The sequence below is a fragment of the Pseudonaja textilis genome, chromosome 4 (assembly GCF_049901715.1).
Source record: "Pseudonaja textilis isolate UNSWEBS1 chromosome 4, rPseTex1.2, whole genome shotgun sequence".
Lineage (NCBI taxonomy): Eukaryota > Metazoa > Chordata > Lepidosauria > Squamata > Elapidae > Pseudonaja > Pseudonaja textilis.
Window position 1 is genome coordinate 49,056,872 of NC_141993.1, and position 17,565 is coordinate 49,074,436.

Below are 17,565 nucleotides of genomic sequence, written 5' to 3' on the forward strand. Positions count from 1 at the left end.
TATCGTCTGAAGATGATCAAAATTCTTGAACAAATTTAACACATCAAAACCCAATTCTTTCATTCCACTAACTCCCTTTAATAATTCAGTACATTCCCACCCACCTAGCCAGAAGCTCACCTTCCTCCAAGAGCTTTAACATAAGAATTCAAAAGTAAAGGCGGTGGTAAAGAGAAATAGGACAGATGGTGCTATTAGGAAAGTTCCATATTAGTTTTCCACTTCCCTTATAGATTTCTTTACCCCCACTAAGTTCTTGTTTAAAGCATGAAGGTTGTCCAATGTTCATGCACCCAAAGCAATCACAAGTCGAATGGGCCTCAAAAGAGTCTTTGAAGACCAGAGGCAAGAGAAAAGGGCAAGGAATATGGATAACGTTAATTGTAGGAAAATAGCTAGCAACCAGAGCTGCCTTGGTACCTGGGCAGATTTGTTGTGGATTATCTTTGTACTCACACTGTAGTCTCCTGGCTAATATAACATAACCATATGCTAAATAAATAAAAAAAAACTGAACATTTGTCAGAGAGTTTTAAACAAACAAACAGTGATTGCTATTGTACTTGACTAGAAAAACAGCTTTGCATGATTTAGGCCATGAAAGGCCTCGTTGCTGAAAAACAAACCCTTAATTTAAATGTTAATGAAAGTGCTGTGGAGACATCAGAAGGCTTCATTTTTTGCAACAGCCACATGAGTAGTAGAATTTATGGCCTCTGTTGCCTCCTTTCTTGTAATCCCTGCTTCTTCAACCAGTAAAGTTGTTTTTTTTTTTTAAGGAAAGCCAATTTTAACATTAACTCCACAGTTCCATTCTGGGATGCAATTGCTAAATTATCTGCTGGCGGGGCACTGATCAAAGGTGGAAAAACAAAGGCATGCTGCACAGTCAAGCAAAAGTAAACAGCGACCATGGCCCAGGAAAATTACCTTCTTCATTCTTCCCCTTGAATGTTTGAAAAATGAAGGGAAAAGATCAGTGACTGGAAATGGAAACCTGCAGTCCTATGACTGAAATGTAATCAAGGTGACAAGAAAAACTAATATGGGCGTTTTGTCCTTATGGTATAAGATATAGGTTTCTCTCCTAACCTTTCAGGAAGCACCTCCGCCCTTGGAAGTAATTAAAATCTTACAAACTACAATACCAGAAAAAAAACAGGAGAATCAAAATAAGAGAAGAATTATACATTACCACTAAGTCACATTTCTCATCTACTTTTTAATAAAGGAAATCTATTAAATTATATAACAATTCTGACATAACTAAAGTTTGAATTATTTTCCTCTATTTACTAGCATAATGAAAAAAGTTGATTATATTGAAAAATCATGAATCAATGTGGCCTTCAAATATTCAGAATCGGATAATTTAATATTCAGTAAGATAACTGACATGAAAAACATTAAAAAAACAGCTGCTTTGAACAAATTAGTTAATGAAGCCCTACCTAATTTTAATATTTTATGGCAAAATTTAGTAGCATCCAAGGAAATAGTCTGACTGATCCAAAAGGAAAGGCCTTAGGGTAAAAGGTGGGGGGCATGATATTTTGCCACATAAAGGTAAATAAAGCGAATTCTGGAATCCTGGTAAAAGCTGTCACAGTAATAAAACATGAGCAGTAGATTCAATAGCACCCATGTCACAAAGTCATAATTAGAAGCATAAGGTACTCTCTTTTATATCTGCCATCTAGTACAACAGATAGCAGAATATTAAGTTGAACTAATAATAAAACCCTACTGAGCTTAGAAACTTTAAGTATTCTACAGGTTTGGAAGAGGAAGATCAACTACTTAAGAAAATGTATTTGGGTGGCTGAGCTTGATCTAATTTTTTTTCTATGTCCAGCACACATTGTGTCAGTACTTTTTTCATCTGTTCATACCTAGAAAAAGGAGAGCCTTTCTGGAGAACCCACAGAAACGTATGTATTCAGATAGGTTATCTCCTCCATCTAGCACTAAAATTATCTGCTAGCATGAGAGGCATCAGGCTGATGGGCAGAAATTTTAATTTTAAACAATAAGAAAGAAAATTAGTCAAAACTTAATTTCAATCTTAATTACATGGACCCCACAACAGAGGATTGTGTTTGAGACACAGTGGGGAACTTGAAAGATGCTTCGTAGAAATTTAGATTGTAGATTCTAATTTTGGATGATTACCAGACAGCCCTAAGTGAACATCAATTCAGAAGCTGAGAGAATACTTTGTCAGAAAATAACTTTAAAGCAGTAAGAATGAATAATCTTTGATTGATAGAATTCTTTCATCAACATAGATTTCTGATTGCCAAGGTTGATTTTGGGCTATTTTGGATTACTTAATCTGAGTGAATACTTCTCCCACTGGAAAAACAATTCCAAAATATTTGAAACTCTTGATTTGCTCAATATTGTGACAATTTAATTGGTACTTGTGGATTCTGGACATTTAGTAAATACGAAGACTTTTGTGCTTCTTTCAATTTAATTTAATTTAATTTAATACTAATTATTCAACCTTGCAAGAATTTACATTTTAGTAATTGAGATCTGGGACAGAAGAACATAATTAGCATTTAAAATCATGGGTAAGTGTCTGTGGACTAATTCGGGGTGGGAGGAGTTGGGTTGTTCTGATAATCAATGACAGAATTATGTAAAAATTGTATGTTACAGGTAGTCTTCAACTTATGACAACTGAGCACAAAATTTCTGTTCCTAAATAAGACAGTTATTAAATGAATTTTGCCCCATTTATGATCTTTCTTGCCACAGTTGTTAAGCGAATCACTGCAGTTGTTAAATTAGTAACATGGTTGTTAAATGAACCTGGCTTCCTCTTTGACTTTGCTTATCAGAAAGTTCAAAAGGTGATCACAGAACCCCAGGACACTGCAACGTCATAAATATGAGTTAATTGCCAAGCGTCTGAATATTGATCACATGACCATGGAGATACTGCAATGACTGTATGTGTGAAAATTTGTCATAAATCACTTTTTTCAGCGCTATTACAACTTCAAATACTAAATGAATTTGTCATGCCCCTGTCTGAATCTGAATCCAAGGAGGAAGACGAACAGCTGACAGGGAGCAGGACTGTAGCTCCGTTGGCTTTCGAGGAAACTGGGGAAGGGCAAAGTCCAGCTGGGTCCTTTCCTCCCCTGTAAGCCACGCAACCCACATTGCTCCATTCCTCCCTGCGTGCCTTAGGATGAAGAGGGGGTGAGCCTGGGTCTTCCTCTGAACTCCCTTGTTCTACCTCCCCCCTGCTCTGCCCAGCCGGACTTTGCCCTTCCCCAGTTTCCTCCACAGCCAACAGAGCCTCACTCCCACTCCCTGTCAGCTGTTCATCTTCCTCCTCGGGCTCCGACAGAAGCATGACAGAATTATAGATGATCAGTTGAGCCCATGGGAGGGTTCAAATCATCATCAGTCATGAGTACCTTTGTGCCTACAAGAGATCTAACTCCAGACCATCTTGAATTCCTTTCAGTTTTATCTACCGCCAATTTGCTTTCACAGTCAGTAGTTCAGATTCTTGTAGAGAACTTACAGCTTGAAATAAATTTTTTATACTCATTTGATCTGCCTGGATCTTTTGATTTCCCTGGCACAAGACATGAACTGTTGTAACTCAAGGACTACCTGTATTGTGACGGTGTTAGTGTGCAGCCTTGACTAACTCCTCTTATTGAGATGATTCCTTAAATTAAACACCGTGGGGTAAAATAAGCTGACTTAGAATTTTCAGGTAGCAGATATCTCAGGAGATAAGTACCCACTGAAATTGGCAAGTTTGTCCCATAGCCTAGCTCTCAATATTGAATCAAAGGTGGACCTAAAGTCAATAAAAACAGCCTGTAAAGCAGATCCAGCTCTAGCATGTACTTCTCTGTTAGATGTTGCAGGATGATCTACGGGGACTCATTACTTTGCTTTCCTTCACAGGGAAGTAGGTTCCACAAAGCAGATGCAGATATAGATGTTCTTATGGACATTACAAAGTTTGTGGTATTATAAATCACAAGGATTCAGAATATTAGAAGTTGATTATTTTTTCTTCTTCTTGGAGATTACACTTTAAGAAGTGTTCATCTTCATAATGCCACACGGGAGATAACAAAAGGCCAGATTAGGAACACAACTGTCAGCCACTTTTTTAAAGGTGTTGTCAACTACTAAGATCATACTTATTTTTAATCCTAAACCATCCCAAAACAAGAGAAGCATAAAGATAAAAACTATACCACCAAAAATCATTGTTTTGCTATGGAATTTTGGTAGTGCAATTTGGAATCTTCAAAAATGTGATGCAATAAATTTTGCAAGCTGTGATGTAAATTAAATTCTCTTAACACAATAGCCCATAAAATAGAATAGTGCATTCTCTTATTAACTGGTTAACAGCATACTATAAAACTGAAGGCATAACCAAAGGCAAGCCTTAATATTGTAGGGCAGAGGTGTCAAACTCAATTTCGCATCAGAGTTGTGTTTGACTTTGGGAGGTCAGGGTGGGCATGGCCAGCTTGATGTTGCTAGTGTTGGGGGTGTCTGTGGTGGCCCAAGCACTCTGCCAATGTAAACAGGCTCCCAAACTCTGTTTTTGGCTGCGACAGCCTCCTGCAACACTCTGCCAGCGAGAACGGAGCTTGCAAGAGCCACACATGGTCCTCCCAAGCTCCGTTTTGGGGTGCAATGGTCTCCTGTAGCCCTCTGCCAGGAAAAACAGGGCCTAGGCCCCCACACATGGCCCCCCCTGAGTCCATTTTCTCTGGCAGAGGTACCACAAGACAGTCCTTTGCAGTTTCCAGGACAGCTCTGCAGACCAGATCTAAGTACCCTGTGGGCCGGAATCTGGCCCATAGGCCTTGAGTTTGACACCCCTCTTATAGGACATGATGAAAATTAGACACATGTAGCCCTAGTAAACCCCAAAGCAGATCTTTAGTCTTTTCTTGCCTCTTTCCATCTGTTCCATAGAAATCAAGGAGGCAACCAAGCTTATCTTGTATGATAGTGTACATTTTGGTATTCAAAGTGCTTCTGATTTCAACCTTGCACACAGATAATAAAAGAATAAGGTTATTGAAGTACTTGAAGTGCTATCACAAATCCTTAGAGTTCTAAAATACTGTAAGAAAAAAAAATCAGTCAGAGCACATATCAGCAATTTTGAATTAATTAAAATGTATGCTCCATTATATAGGCAATAATTTATTGTTTAAAATATGTGTCTATTCAGAGCAAAGAAGTTCAGGAATCAAAAACCAGATTAGGATATTTAGCCACCTTAAAATTATTTTTACTCAAAACACCTAAGTTGGATGAAGAAAAATCCACCCGATATCAATCTTGCTCCCCACCCCACAAACTGTTTCTTCTTTCTAGGATAGCAGCAATAGTTTTTGTTTTGTTTGGGTGTTTTTGGAACTGACAGGTTTATAGGTTAACTGACACCTTCTCTCTGTGGAATTTTAATTAACTTCTCCCATCATTAATATGTTAAGGAGCTAAGGTTCTATTATATAGGGTCAGCAGTGTGTTTCAGGCCTTGCTATATCAGCCATCAAATTGAAGAATTAATGACGTGGCTAATCGTCTCTAATACTGGGGGTGGGAAGGAAAAAGAAATGCGATGGGATCAGCTGTCTCATAAAACAAGCAAGTGATCCAAACCTGGTGGCTGATGGAGAAGCCACTCTGCAAGCTTCCATTTATCACCCAGTGGGGGGAAAAACACACTAGGTAAATATTGTGACAGAGAGTGTGTGTTCACTCCAGGGAGAGACGTTAGCGTTCTGACAAGAGGCCAGCCCTGCAGGTCATCACTTAGGAAGATAAAACAGTGTGCAGTCCAAGAGCATGCACAGTAATAGCAATTCACTCAGTGCTTACCACCTGAAACTCTAGAAGGAGCTCTGAACAAGCAGCTCAAAGATTCTTAATATTGTGCCAGTAATAAAAAAAAAAAATCTGTTAAATGACTGTTCACTGTTGGTGCTGGAAATATTGAGCTGCTCTGCTAGTTTCTAACTCTATATTCAAAGAAAATATCAAACAGTACTCACTTAGTAGAATGGAAAGAAACAGGTCTCCCTTACATGCTCATTAATTCGAATTACTGAAGTGAATTAGGAAGCAAATTATTCAATTTAGGCACTATTTGACTCCAAATGTACCATGGGCAATGTAGAATGAAATAACAGAATAAAAATACACTATTATAATTATGAAAAAAGAGAAATAAGCAACCATCCTAACCCAAGATCTGGGAGAAAAGCCAGGCCTTTAAGCCTTTTCAGAATGCCAGCAGGATTGGAGTCACACAGATTTCAGGAGAAATCTCATTCCAGAGTGCAGGCATACAATACTGAAGGCACGTTTCTAACTGAAGAGACCCAGAACACATCAACTATGTCCAATTTAATGGCCAGATAGATAGTACAGGAGTTGGGGATCCTTCAAGTAACCAGGCTCTATGCCCTAGGTAAGGACAATAATAGATTTGGCAGCACAGAAATCTAATAAATAATAAAATACCAAAATACAGAATAGAAAAAAATGTTCAACTGTTGAGCCCAGAGTATTTCATTGTTTTAATTTCCCACCATTAATGTAGGCTTTAAAAAATTCTACATTGCTCCAAATTTAAAAGAAGTTTATTACACAAAAGTTTTGACTTTGAAAGACATTGCAATTCAAAATAAAAAATGAGTTAATACACTATTCAAGTTGCAGTGATTGTTTTTTGCATTACCATTCTTTTACCTGGTTACCATGATAGAATGCATATTATAACAGAAATGCAAAAACAAAAACACTTACCAAAACATTTGAATTTTCTTTAGAGCTTATTTCCAGACTATGTTCACAGAAATCCAGATATATTAAATGTACTCTGATGTATTTTAGTAATGTTCAACTGCCTGGTGTACTTGCAACATTCCACACCCACTTATTTTCCTTCCTAGAGTCTGTCAATACTGCTGAAAGGATGAAGGGCATTATTCACGGTCATTATTTCTCTGGTTTTCCTATCCAGGACTTTTAGTTCTACTTTGAATCCAGTCTACCATTCCAGCTGTGTATTCAATGACTGGAATTGCCCAAGTCTTAATTGCCTTCTTCAAATGAGTTTGGATTTTAGTCACAGTTCATCTACACTTGGTGCTGATGAGCATTTCTGATCTTGCCTCTTTGCTCATTGCTTTGCTATTATAAGTTCTTTTATTTAAGCTTGTTTTTTACTCTTATTCACCTCCTTAATCCAAACTGCATTCTTGTTGCATTTCTTTGAGTTGTACCATTTTGTTGGTGCCTGTTTATCCTTTTAACTTGTTTGTTGATTTTTATCTCCAAGGTATTATTATTATCTTGATTTGCTTATTCTTTAGGAATTCTAATCTTAATGACAGCCCCTACATGATATTTTTACTAATTTTGCAGTTGTGTCCTCCACTCCTTGATGCTTAGTGTCAGAAGAAAATCATTCCTCCCCACTCTTCTGCCCCAACTAACTCCTTTGCAAAACAAATAAATAAATTACATTTTAAAACCCTTGTTCTGATTTGCTTTCTTGATCACAAGATCCCAATTACCTCTCCTCTTTCTGCCTCTGTGTTCCCTGGGACTAAGCTATTGATCGATCATCTAACCAGGGAATCAGTCTCCCACTATAAGGCACCCCCCCACCGAAGTCCATATGCTCAACAAACAAGCAAGCATACAACTTAGCATAAAAAGTCCAGCCTCACCCATTTTGCCAAACAAATGCAACTGATCAGTTTCACAAATTTATGAGCTCCTTCTTAAAACCCGCCATTCCTGTATATCTCTGACTGTAAACTCCAGCTGCCTCTTATTTTTTCAAAGAGAAAGGACTTCTATGAGTCACATTAAGTGAACATAAAATTAAGTTTAAATAAATGTAGCCATATAAAACTCTTGAGCTCACAACTTGTGAGGAGTCCTGCACAAGCTTGCCATCTCATCCTAACAGCAACAGTAACTATCACGTGACACTGCAGCAGTGCAGGTTGAGTGGAAACACCATGTGACGGGCAATGTGACAGGCAAATTCATTAGGTCTATGCCACAGAGTCAGTAAGCAACCTTCCCTCCCCCAGTAAGGCATGTGGCAAGCTTGGCCTTTCCCTGGGACAGCAGGCAGGTAGTCCTTCCCCAATCTTATAGTCAACCAGCTCCATACCACACAGCTTCCAATGCACAACAGAGGCATTCATTTCCTGCCTCCCTCCAAAACAAGTTGAATGTCCTGTTTGAGCAGGGGGCTGGACTATAAGACCTCCAAGGTCCCTTGCAACTCTATTATACTGTTACTGAATTATTGTATCCTTCCTCTCTCCCCAAAAGATTTATTTAATATCTATTGAGTTTTGGGCTGAAGAAGATCTGGGATCATTTAACTGTATAAACATTTCAATTTAATTAATAATTAAAGTTTCGGTGAGTTCAGAATACATTCAAAGAAGGAAAAATGGGGAAATAATGAAAAAGAAGGAGCTATGTCAAATCTTTTTGTATAATGTCTTTCTTTTTTCTATTTTTTCTTTCATTACAACATCAAATTCCAAAAAGGGAAAAAAACAATTGTAAGTACTTGCACAATACTGATTATAACTATCAGTAACTAGCAGGTTTTTACTAGCAGGTTATAAGCAAGTATGTATAGCGATATTTTGGTGTAGTGGTTATAGCATAAAGCTAGAAACTAGAAGATTGTGAGTTCTGGTTCTGCACAAGTTCAATTTGGATGACTTTGGGCTAGTCATTCCCTCTGAGGCCTAGAAGGGAAGCAATGGCAAACACTTCTAACAATGCTGGAGGCAGTTGCCAGGAATCAAAAATGACTTGGTGGAACAACTTTTACCTGTGCATGTGGCAAATTATTATATTTTCAGTTCCTATATTTTAACTAAGAAATATATGAAGACTTCAACAATGGTTATTTCATGTATTTGCAATTTAGTCATGTTCTCAGCTTGAGAAGCAAAAATTATTTAGAAAAGTTGCACAAAACTTTTTTTTTCTCACATAGCATTAGAAATTAGAAGGGACACTGTTCAACAGTAATACTGTCAGTTTAAGAAATACAGAATACAAAATATATACACAGAGGCCATTGCAATTAATACTGAAGTTTATTAGAGGCTATTGTAATTAATACTGATATTTATTAGTAATGTGACACTTAGTATCGCAATATTCTAAGGTCAAGTAGTACAAATGCAATTTTTCATTTCATGCTAGTTTTGACTTTCATCTTCTTAGCAAGGCTCTGTATTTGTATTTTAAATAATCCAATATTTGGACAGTACAGTACATTGTAATAGAAATGCGATACCAATTAGAATTGATACATGCAGATCCCATTTCCAAAGATCCATTGCATATGGGGACATACTGAATACAGAACTGTACTTCATGCATCCATAATACAAGAATTAAGTGTTATAGAATGCATAGCATCATAATTGTGGAAGAAATAGAAAGAGCTTGAAAGATGTGTTTTCAAACTAGTGCTTATAATGGGAACATCAGCTATAAGAATAATGCTGGAATTTTGAAAATGAAGTGAGACTGCGCTTTTTATTCAATTAGAATGTGTGCTCACATCAAAATATGCAGAAACGAAAATAAAACATTTGTATGATTATTCACTGTTGCAGGTATATATAGAACCTTCACCTTCTAAAAGAAGCCTGGTGAGCCACACCACTTCTTCAAAGCAGAAGAAAATCACAACTTCCTTATCCATAAATCATTTAGAAATAGTACCAGGAATCAGATTACTGGCTAAAGCAAATCCAATACTACTCATAAACATCAACAAATAAACAAACTTAATTGAAGTGATCTAAAAAATATTGGGAAGTAAAAGAAAAGATGCACAAGGACCATGAAATTGTGAAGATGTAATGCATTGTGCAAGTGAGTCAGATAGTTCAATAATGGGTGGGGGGCGGGGGAGAGACGGAATACAATACTAAGTATTAATAGTTTTCATCTTATTTTATAAATTATTCTGAATATGTACAGCTCTTATATGTATTATATGAAGGTTAGATATGCTATTATTAAGAGAACCAACTCCTTACGTTGAATGGCTATATAGTAAGGTTTTGGGGAAAAGGCTGAAACAAAAGCTGCTTTTATAATTTCAAGTAAGAAGCAGAACTGATTGCTTGGTCATTTATTAAATAACTATTGCATACTATTTCAAGGTTTATTCTCACCCCCATCTCAAATGAAATAAATAAAAAATAAAGCAAAACTTTCAATTTCTCAAATCTTAGGGTTCAGTTCAGTGGGGAAAAATATATACAACTGGAATACTGTTCAAGCCACTCACATCTTTTTCTCCACAAGTAACTATAAAATAAGGCTTCTGAACCATAAAATCGATTCTATTGTGACACAATATTTCAAACTTCTACTTATTGTAGGATAGGCAATGTTATGAACAAAAAACATTACATTAGATGTGAGGTATACATATATTGAAGAGAGATTTTTCAATGTCCTTTTTGTTACCTTAATAATGGACTAATAGCAATAGACCAGACCCGGTCTTCTGTCTGTATTGTATGCAGACACTGCCCAGCCCTGCCCGATAACAAGGACCAAACCTGAAGAGAGAAAAAGAATGAATGATGCATAATAAGGTGGATATATTTTGTGTTCAAAAAGAATATTCCTCCCAATGAGATACTTTGAACACATTCTTAAATTAATGTAAAACCTCCATTCTATTATTTTAGTTACAAGATTTTGGGAGAATAACTTTGTTTATAGCAATGAAATAATAGAATGCCATACACTTAATAGTAATTGTACCACATTATATATTATTTCTCAGTCTAAAATGGTGTGTGAATGATTTTACAAAAAAACAGGTATTGACGTACAGAGTAGATTAAATCTGCATTGCAGAACTTGTTTCAAATTCCAAAATTTCTCTGCATCCTCCAAACTTGATATTCTACTTTTCACATGCTAAGATCTTTTCCTCACTCCATTTATCCTCCCCCCACCTTCAAAATCTTAGAGGTATTCAATGTTGGCATATTATTTGTGTTTGTTTGTTGACATTGATAATGCTTAGGATTGCAGGCTATTCAGTGTCAGGGAGGAATTTGGCACCTAATGTCAGCAAAAGCAGCAGAAAAAAATTAGCTCTTTTAATGCATCCCTATCTCATCGAGGTTAAAAATATTGCTAGGAGCATGCTATCTGGTGCCTATCAATGTGGAATGTGCATTAGCAGCTACTCAAAGCTCAACCCTAATCAACACTCACTATCCTTCCAAAGCACCCAATGCACTTACAGCTCCCATTAGGGGACCTAATAGGGATTCCCTTCAAGTTAGGAGTTAACACAAGGAAAATGTCAGGGTAAAAATAAAAGCAATTCTCTTCTCATAAGGATCAGGCTTGAAGAGTGTTAGTTGAGCCAGATTCCATTTCTGCCTTGAAAAAAAAACCAATGAAAACAATTAAAGGAAAATTCTCTATGACTTTCAAAATGCCCCCAAGGTCATGGGATGCCTTCAACTTCAGAGTAACAGAGTAAGCACACTGGATGCTACAGAATTCTGCATGGTGGATCATCCATCATAATTAAATAGTTATCTATCTTCTCATGAACACTGGGTATGCTTTTATACAGTTCTGTTAAGTCAGTAAAATCCTCCAAGATGAACTGCGAATAGAAAATGGCCCATTTTAAAGTATGCTGCCTTGAGACAAGTTCCAGAAATATGGTTATATGGTTTGGGTTACTGTCCCATTTCATATCATATGAATGCTGTAACAGTAACACATATTTAACTATGCTTTTTACAACAGCTTCTGGAGACAAATACAGAAACTTTCAAATTACACAGAACTGTTTTTCAGTAAATGCAGAAATTATTTCTGATCTATATATAGGAAGTGATAAAAATAAATCCTGGTTCTAAAAATAATTATCTCAATGCATTGGGAGGAGAAATAGAAAGAAGGAAATTTTAAAAAAATGAAGAAAATGTTATGCAACTCTTCCTCTTGTTTTTTGCTCCCCTCCATAGTTTCACCATTGCAGAGGCCTAAAACATCATATGTTCTCAAAGCTTTAGGACTATACAAATCACTTAAGAGATATGCTGTAGATGTTGTAACATATTATGAGTGTCGCAGTTAAGAAATACATTCATACTTAAAGAAAATGATTACATTGCCATCTTGATCCAGTACTTTTCTGGATCAAGAAATACTATTAAAAATAGTATACTATTAAAAAAAAACAAGCTAGATATTTCCTGTTAATAAATGTACTACAATGTTGCTCTCACACATAAAATAGATGCACACACTTCAAACTGATGGTTTCCCAATCTGTTTTTGATTTTTGATTATTTTTGTCCCATCTTTAGGAAATTTAAGGAAGAGAAACAAATAAAATATTCTGTTCTGTGCTGGGTTTCTAAACAGTTGGTGCCTTTATCCAAGGACTATGAGTTAGCAGGACTTTGGCACTGGGTTTTTATTTGTTTGCAAAGTTAAATATAAGAAGTACATATTGGTCGCAGTCATCAACTGTCTTTATGTACATTGACCTGATACCACAAATATACAGTATAATGGACGTGCCCACCTTTGCTGTTCTGTCTCGAGAACCACTCACAACGATAGACTCTTGGCAATCCACACAGTTCACTTCCTGTTGATGCCCAAGGATCTTAAAACTGAAGGAACCATTAAGTTTATGGAAGGCAATATTCCCATCTCTAAAAAATGAAATCACAAGCAAGAAAATTACCATCTCAGATAAGATCATACAGCATGTAATACTGTAGCATATGATGAAGCGCAGATCCAGATGAGGGACCTGTTATTCTATAAGTAAGCCAATTTATTTGATTCTGCTTTAAATTATTCTAGACTGCAGTCACTAGATATGCACAAAATTACAGCAGAAAAGGGAATTAGTAGAAGAATAGTTCTTCTATTCTTCTAGCTGGGATTACAGTAGAGATATCAGGAGTATGCAAGTTTAATAACATATTGTTCAGTATATATTTAAAATGCTAATAAATTCTGTATACAAAAAGATGTCTACAAATTGATCTTAAAATATACCTTTCACAGGGTATATATTCTTTCTAAAAATCAGGTCTACAGTTTTAATTTCATGCAAATTACCAGCCTATACAGATATAGGTTGACACATTTGATGACAAATTTTCAAAGAATAAAGATTACTGCATTATTATGCAAACTCAATTTCTATTTTGCACAGAGAAAATCAGGTTATTTATATACCTATTCAATAAAATTCAGAGTCTTCCTTTATTTCAGTATTATATATTCCATACACATCTTATTTATTGGTACAATTATTTGAATGTTGGTGTAACAGGAAGAGGCAAGGAACTACAGTACATAGCTCGCTACTATAAAGCTCTCTTCATAACAATCACACAATTCAGGTGTTCTGAAAGTCACTTCTTCCTGTTCTAGTTCATCTATATATCAGTGCTAATCACTCAACAATCTTCATTCTCCTCCAGTTTCTCTTCAACAAGGAACTTACCCTCCTCCACTGATAATATGGCCATTATCAACTACAAAACGGCACACATCCTCCCGGTGACCAGAAAAAACTGTCTGAGGATACCATAACAAATTGGTATCTTTAGGGTGGAGCCAATAAAGGTGGATGTCTTCTGCTTGGGATAGATAGAGATAATCACCATCTAGCTGCATCCAGGGCATTAAACTGGAGAAGAAAATATTTTAAATAGAAATCAGTGTGTGTGATTTGGGTAACTGTATATAAATGTTTAATAAATAAATAAATCAGTCAATTTCCACTTGGTAATGGTTTCATGTAATATTTATTCATACCAAATACAAAAAATATAATGTATAAAAATGAATGCAAACGTTATATATATTTGTAATCTGCTATGCAACTAACAGATCTTTAAATGCATTTTCTATCTAAAACCATACCATAACATTGGTAAAGTACAACATCTGAATGAGACTTGATATTCAATCTAGCTGTTAGTCTGAATGGTGTACATAAAATCAGTTTGATTTCAAATGCAAGTGAAACGAAATCCTAAATTAGCACTTTATAGTTTTAGAACTTCAAATTTGTCCTTTCTTAAAGCATTCATGCTGTATTTTGTATTAATCCCAATAAAATCAACTCAAATTAAGAAGAAACCTCCTTTTTAGGAGGGTATTTATGCTTCTATTTTGCAAACTTAAAACAAAATATTCTATGCTATAAAGAGAGCAGTGAATACGGTAGGCAAGAGAGCCTTTCCATACAAAAGATGTGAAAACAAGCAGAAAAAAATATACTGGAAAATATTGTGACAGAGAAGACTTCTATATAAAGGCAAATATTGCAAGAAAAATTAAAAGCAACAAAGTGGTTCATTATAGGAAGTGGAAAGTAATCTAAAAAAGAAATAATATACCAACCTAACAAGTCGCAAAATGGTCTGGACCAGTTTAATTGTTCCTTTTAAAATATATAGATCTCATCAATTAAGATTATTTATAGCATTTAATGGTTCATATCTACTTCATTTAATAACAAGGGAAAGTCGTTATCATTATATAAGACTTTTACCCTAAGCATACTAGTTTCTCTTGAAATATTAATAAAACTTTGTGAAGATTTGGGATTTGAACTTGATGAAGTTCACTGTTCCCTTTACAGCACAGAATTCATTTTCAATCAATTCATCAAATTACCAAGAATTGACTATGAAGATAATTCATGAGCAGCACTACAATTTATTAAAATTGAATCTTATAAATTCTAATTTTTCCAGAGTGTTTTGTCAAGGTTACAGACAAAATGGTTTATATGATTGTCTTTTGAGGCAATGGTCAATCAATATCCAAGACTTTGGGTTGAAAGTTTTGAAAGAAATAGTTAAAATCAGTTAATAGTGTTTTCCTGCTGCTGATTCATTGCTCAATTTCCTATGCTATATTAAGAAACACAATTTAAAGAATTGTTCATTTCTTGATGCTAACTGCCAGCTTTGTTATTACAAAACATGATCAGGGGCATTATGGGAGATTGCTCCAGCAGAAAAAAATATATACAACTACCAAAAATGTGAAAAAATGGCAATGAAGGACACATTTGCCAATTTAGGTTAATACTATAATGTTTGCATTAAGATAATACAGATACGGAGGCATACAAATATACACACAGACACACAAACGCACATAGATATACATAATATATCCTGTATGAGTTTAAAGCTGAATAATCGTTAAGTAGCAAATGGAATTTTTTCAAGCCCCAACACAGATTCACACAAAAGATAACCTAATTTACAGATAATAGTAAATACCTATTTTGGGGGAAACAGAAAATATTGTCTTATTATTTATGGAAAAGTCTGTTGTTACCTGAAATTCTTTCTTTCTTTCTCTATCTATCCTTCTATCCATCAATCCATCTATTTGTTGTAGTGGAAAAATCTTTACCTTTCTTGGAAGCAAGAAGTAATGAAAGAGGCTATTTTCTTACTAGCCTTTACTCAGTCCTATTTAAAATTAATAATCACCGCTGTCTGCATTTAGGTAACAGGAAAATGATAGCATAAAACTAAGGATGTATTGAGAACTGGAATATTAGAAAAATATTAGTGATATAAGCTAGCAGAGCCTTACAATAAGCAATTGCAAAATGTCCAAATTCAACGTAACAGCCCAACAGAGGCCAAAAATGGGATGAATTCCAAAGAAAGGTAACTCTAGCTGTAGATAGTAGGGTGAGGAAAGAAAAGGAATCACTTGCTTGCGTTTCCATCTGAGGAGTGGAATTCTTCGACAGCGACCAAGCCTCCAATTCTGAGAAACTTTGACCCTTTCTTTTACTGGGACTCCTAACACTCTGTGGGAAGAAAAGACAATCTAAAGTCAGGGTCTGATAGGACTCCATGAAAATTATCATGCGGCCTAAAGAACTGGTGATTTTATTACAGTTCCAGGTTTTAAAGGAAAAGAAAAGCAATGTAATCTACTTTACTGTAATAGAATACACTTGCAGTCCTAGTATACAAGCAACTAAACTCTTTGAAATTTTCCAGATAGAAATTTTCTAACACATTACACCGACTGTACAGTAATTTAGCAGATTTTGTTGTATGCATCTCATTATTTTCCATTAATTTAGAAATGTGAATGAACAATATTTCTGCCCATAGTTATCATATGCTTCTGACACTCTGGTGCACCATTTTAGGAAGCTGGGTGTATCTTTATTTAAAATTGTTTTAAATGTGAATTTGAAAAAGAATGTGTCTTATCAGTGCTTAAAATTGTTATATATGATTATATATGGGAGGGATCCACTTAATAAACTGGCTATTAAACTGGGCAACTTCTTTTTCTGGTCAATATTAAACTTAAGACCTTTTTTTCCTGGTCATTTCTCATTCCTGTTTTCCAAGTCACTGCTTACAATTTATTTTCATTTGAAAGCATGTGGTTCACAATGAATCCTCATGCAGAGGAATACATTTGTAACTATAGCTCAAAGCTATAGACTGGTTCAGAGCAAACAGGACTTGCCCAAAAGAGTACAGAGGGAAGGAAACCAGCATTTTATTTTTAAATGAAAAATGAAAAAAATCAGTCACACATCAAGGAGGTTTTGTTTAACCAGCACTATCAAGAGGTCAGAGTTTAAATTTAGTACTTGATGGACTAACAAAGTAAAGAATGAGCATTCCCTAAATCGGGGGTGTCAAAGTCGGGATGACACACTATCATCACGTGACGTATTGCAACTTTCCCCGTCACTAAAACAGGGGTGGGTGTGGCCAGCATGTGGCGTATCCGGCCCGCGGACCCCAAGTTTGACAACCCTGCTCTAAATCTTCTGCATGAAATCAAACTACTTTTAAAAGCATATATAAGAGTGGGAGAATAACCTTCAGAAATGTTTTTATCAAGGCTTTGTGCATTCTTTCACCAAGCTCTTGGTCACCGACCCCTCAAATTCCTGGCAAGCTGCAAAACTAGAGTTATCGTAGCTGTTTATTATTAACACAAATTTGAAAGGATATTGTTCACATGAAGCTAGAAAGGTGAGTTCAGGCTAATTAGCTACAGTCAACTTCAACAGTCTAGTTTAAGCAGGTGTTTCTGCATGTTCCATCGTTCATTACCCTTACTTTACGCTTTCCTCTCCTATTATTCTGGACATCCTTATTGTTAAATTTTGGCCTCAAAATTACTTGTAACAATGACTTATATTTGTCCAATAATGCTCATTTTGTCATATGTTGATCCAATGACAAATATGTTGACATTCCAGGCTTTCCTTGTACATATTTTTCACTATCATTCTAAATATTTCCTTCCAGGAACTCAACCAAAATTCTCAGATTTTCCATGATAGTCTGGAGGGGAGAGAGTCCGTATCATTACATGTAACTTTAGAATCTTTATGGCAAGTCTAGCAAAAGTAATATTAATCTAGACCAATTCTTCACTTCTGCATGCAACATTTCTGTACAA

At 35.6% G+C, this 17,565-nt stretch overlaps 1 protein-coding gene across 2 annotated transcripts in view; it reads right to left on the minus strand.

The window, feature by feature from the left end:
- The window catches only part of FBXW4 (F-box and WD repeat domain containing 4), a 72,545-nt gene that overhangs the window by 49,778 nt on the left and 5,202 nt on the right, over positions 1-17,565 (minus strand). For both annotated transcript variants that reach the window (XM_026701162.2, XM_026701163.2), the window contains exons 2-5: positions 15,839-15,934; positions 13,592-13,777; positions 12,653-12,785; positions 10,552-10,646 (exon numbers count right to left, since the gene is read on the minus strand). In XM_026701162.2, the coding sequence (XP_026556947.2) occupies positions 10,552-10,646; positions 12,653-12,785; positions 13,592-13,777; positions 15,839-15,934 (510 nt within the window). The remainder of the gene's footprint in view (positions 1-10,551; positions 10,647-12,652; positions 12,786-13,591; positions 13,778-15,838; positions 15,935-17,565) is intronic.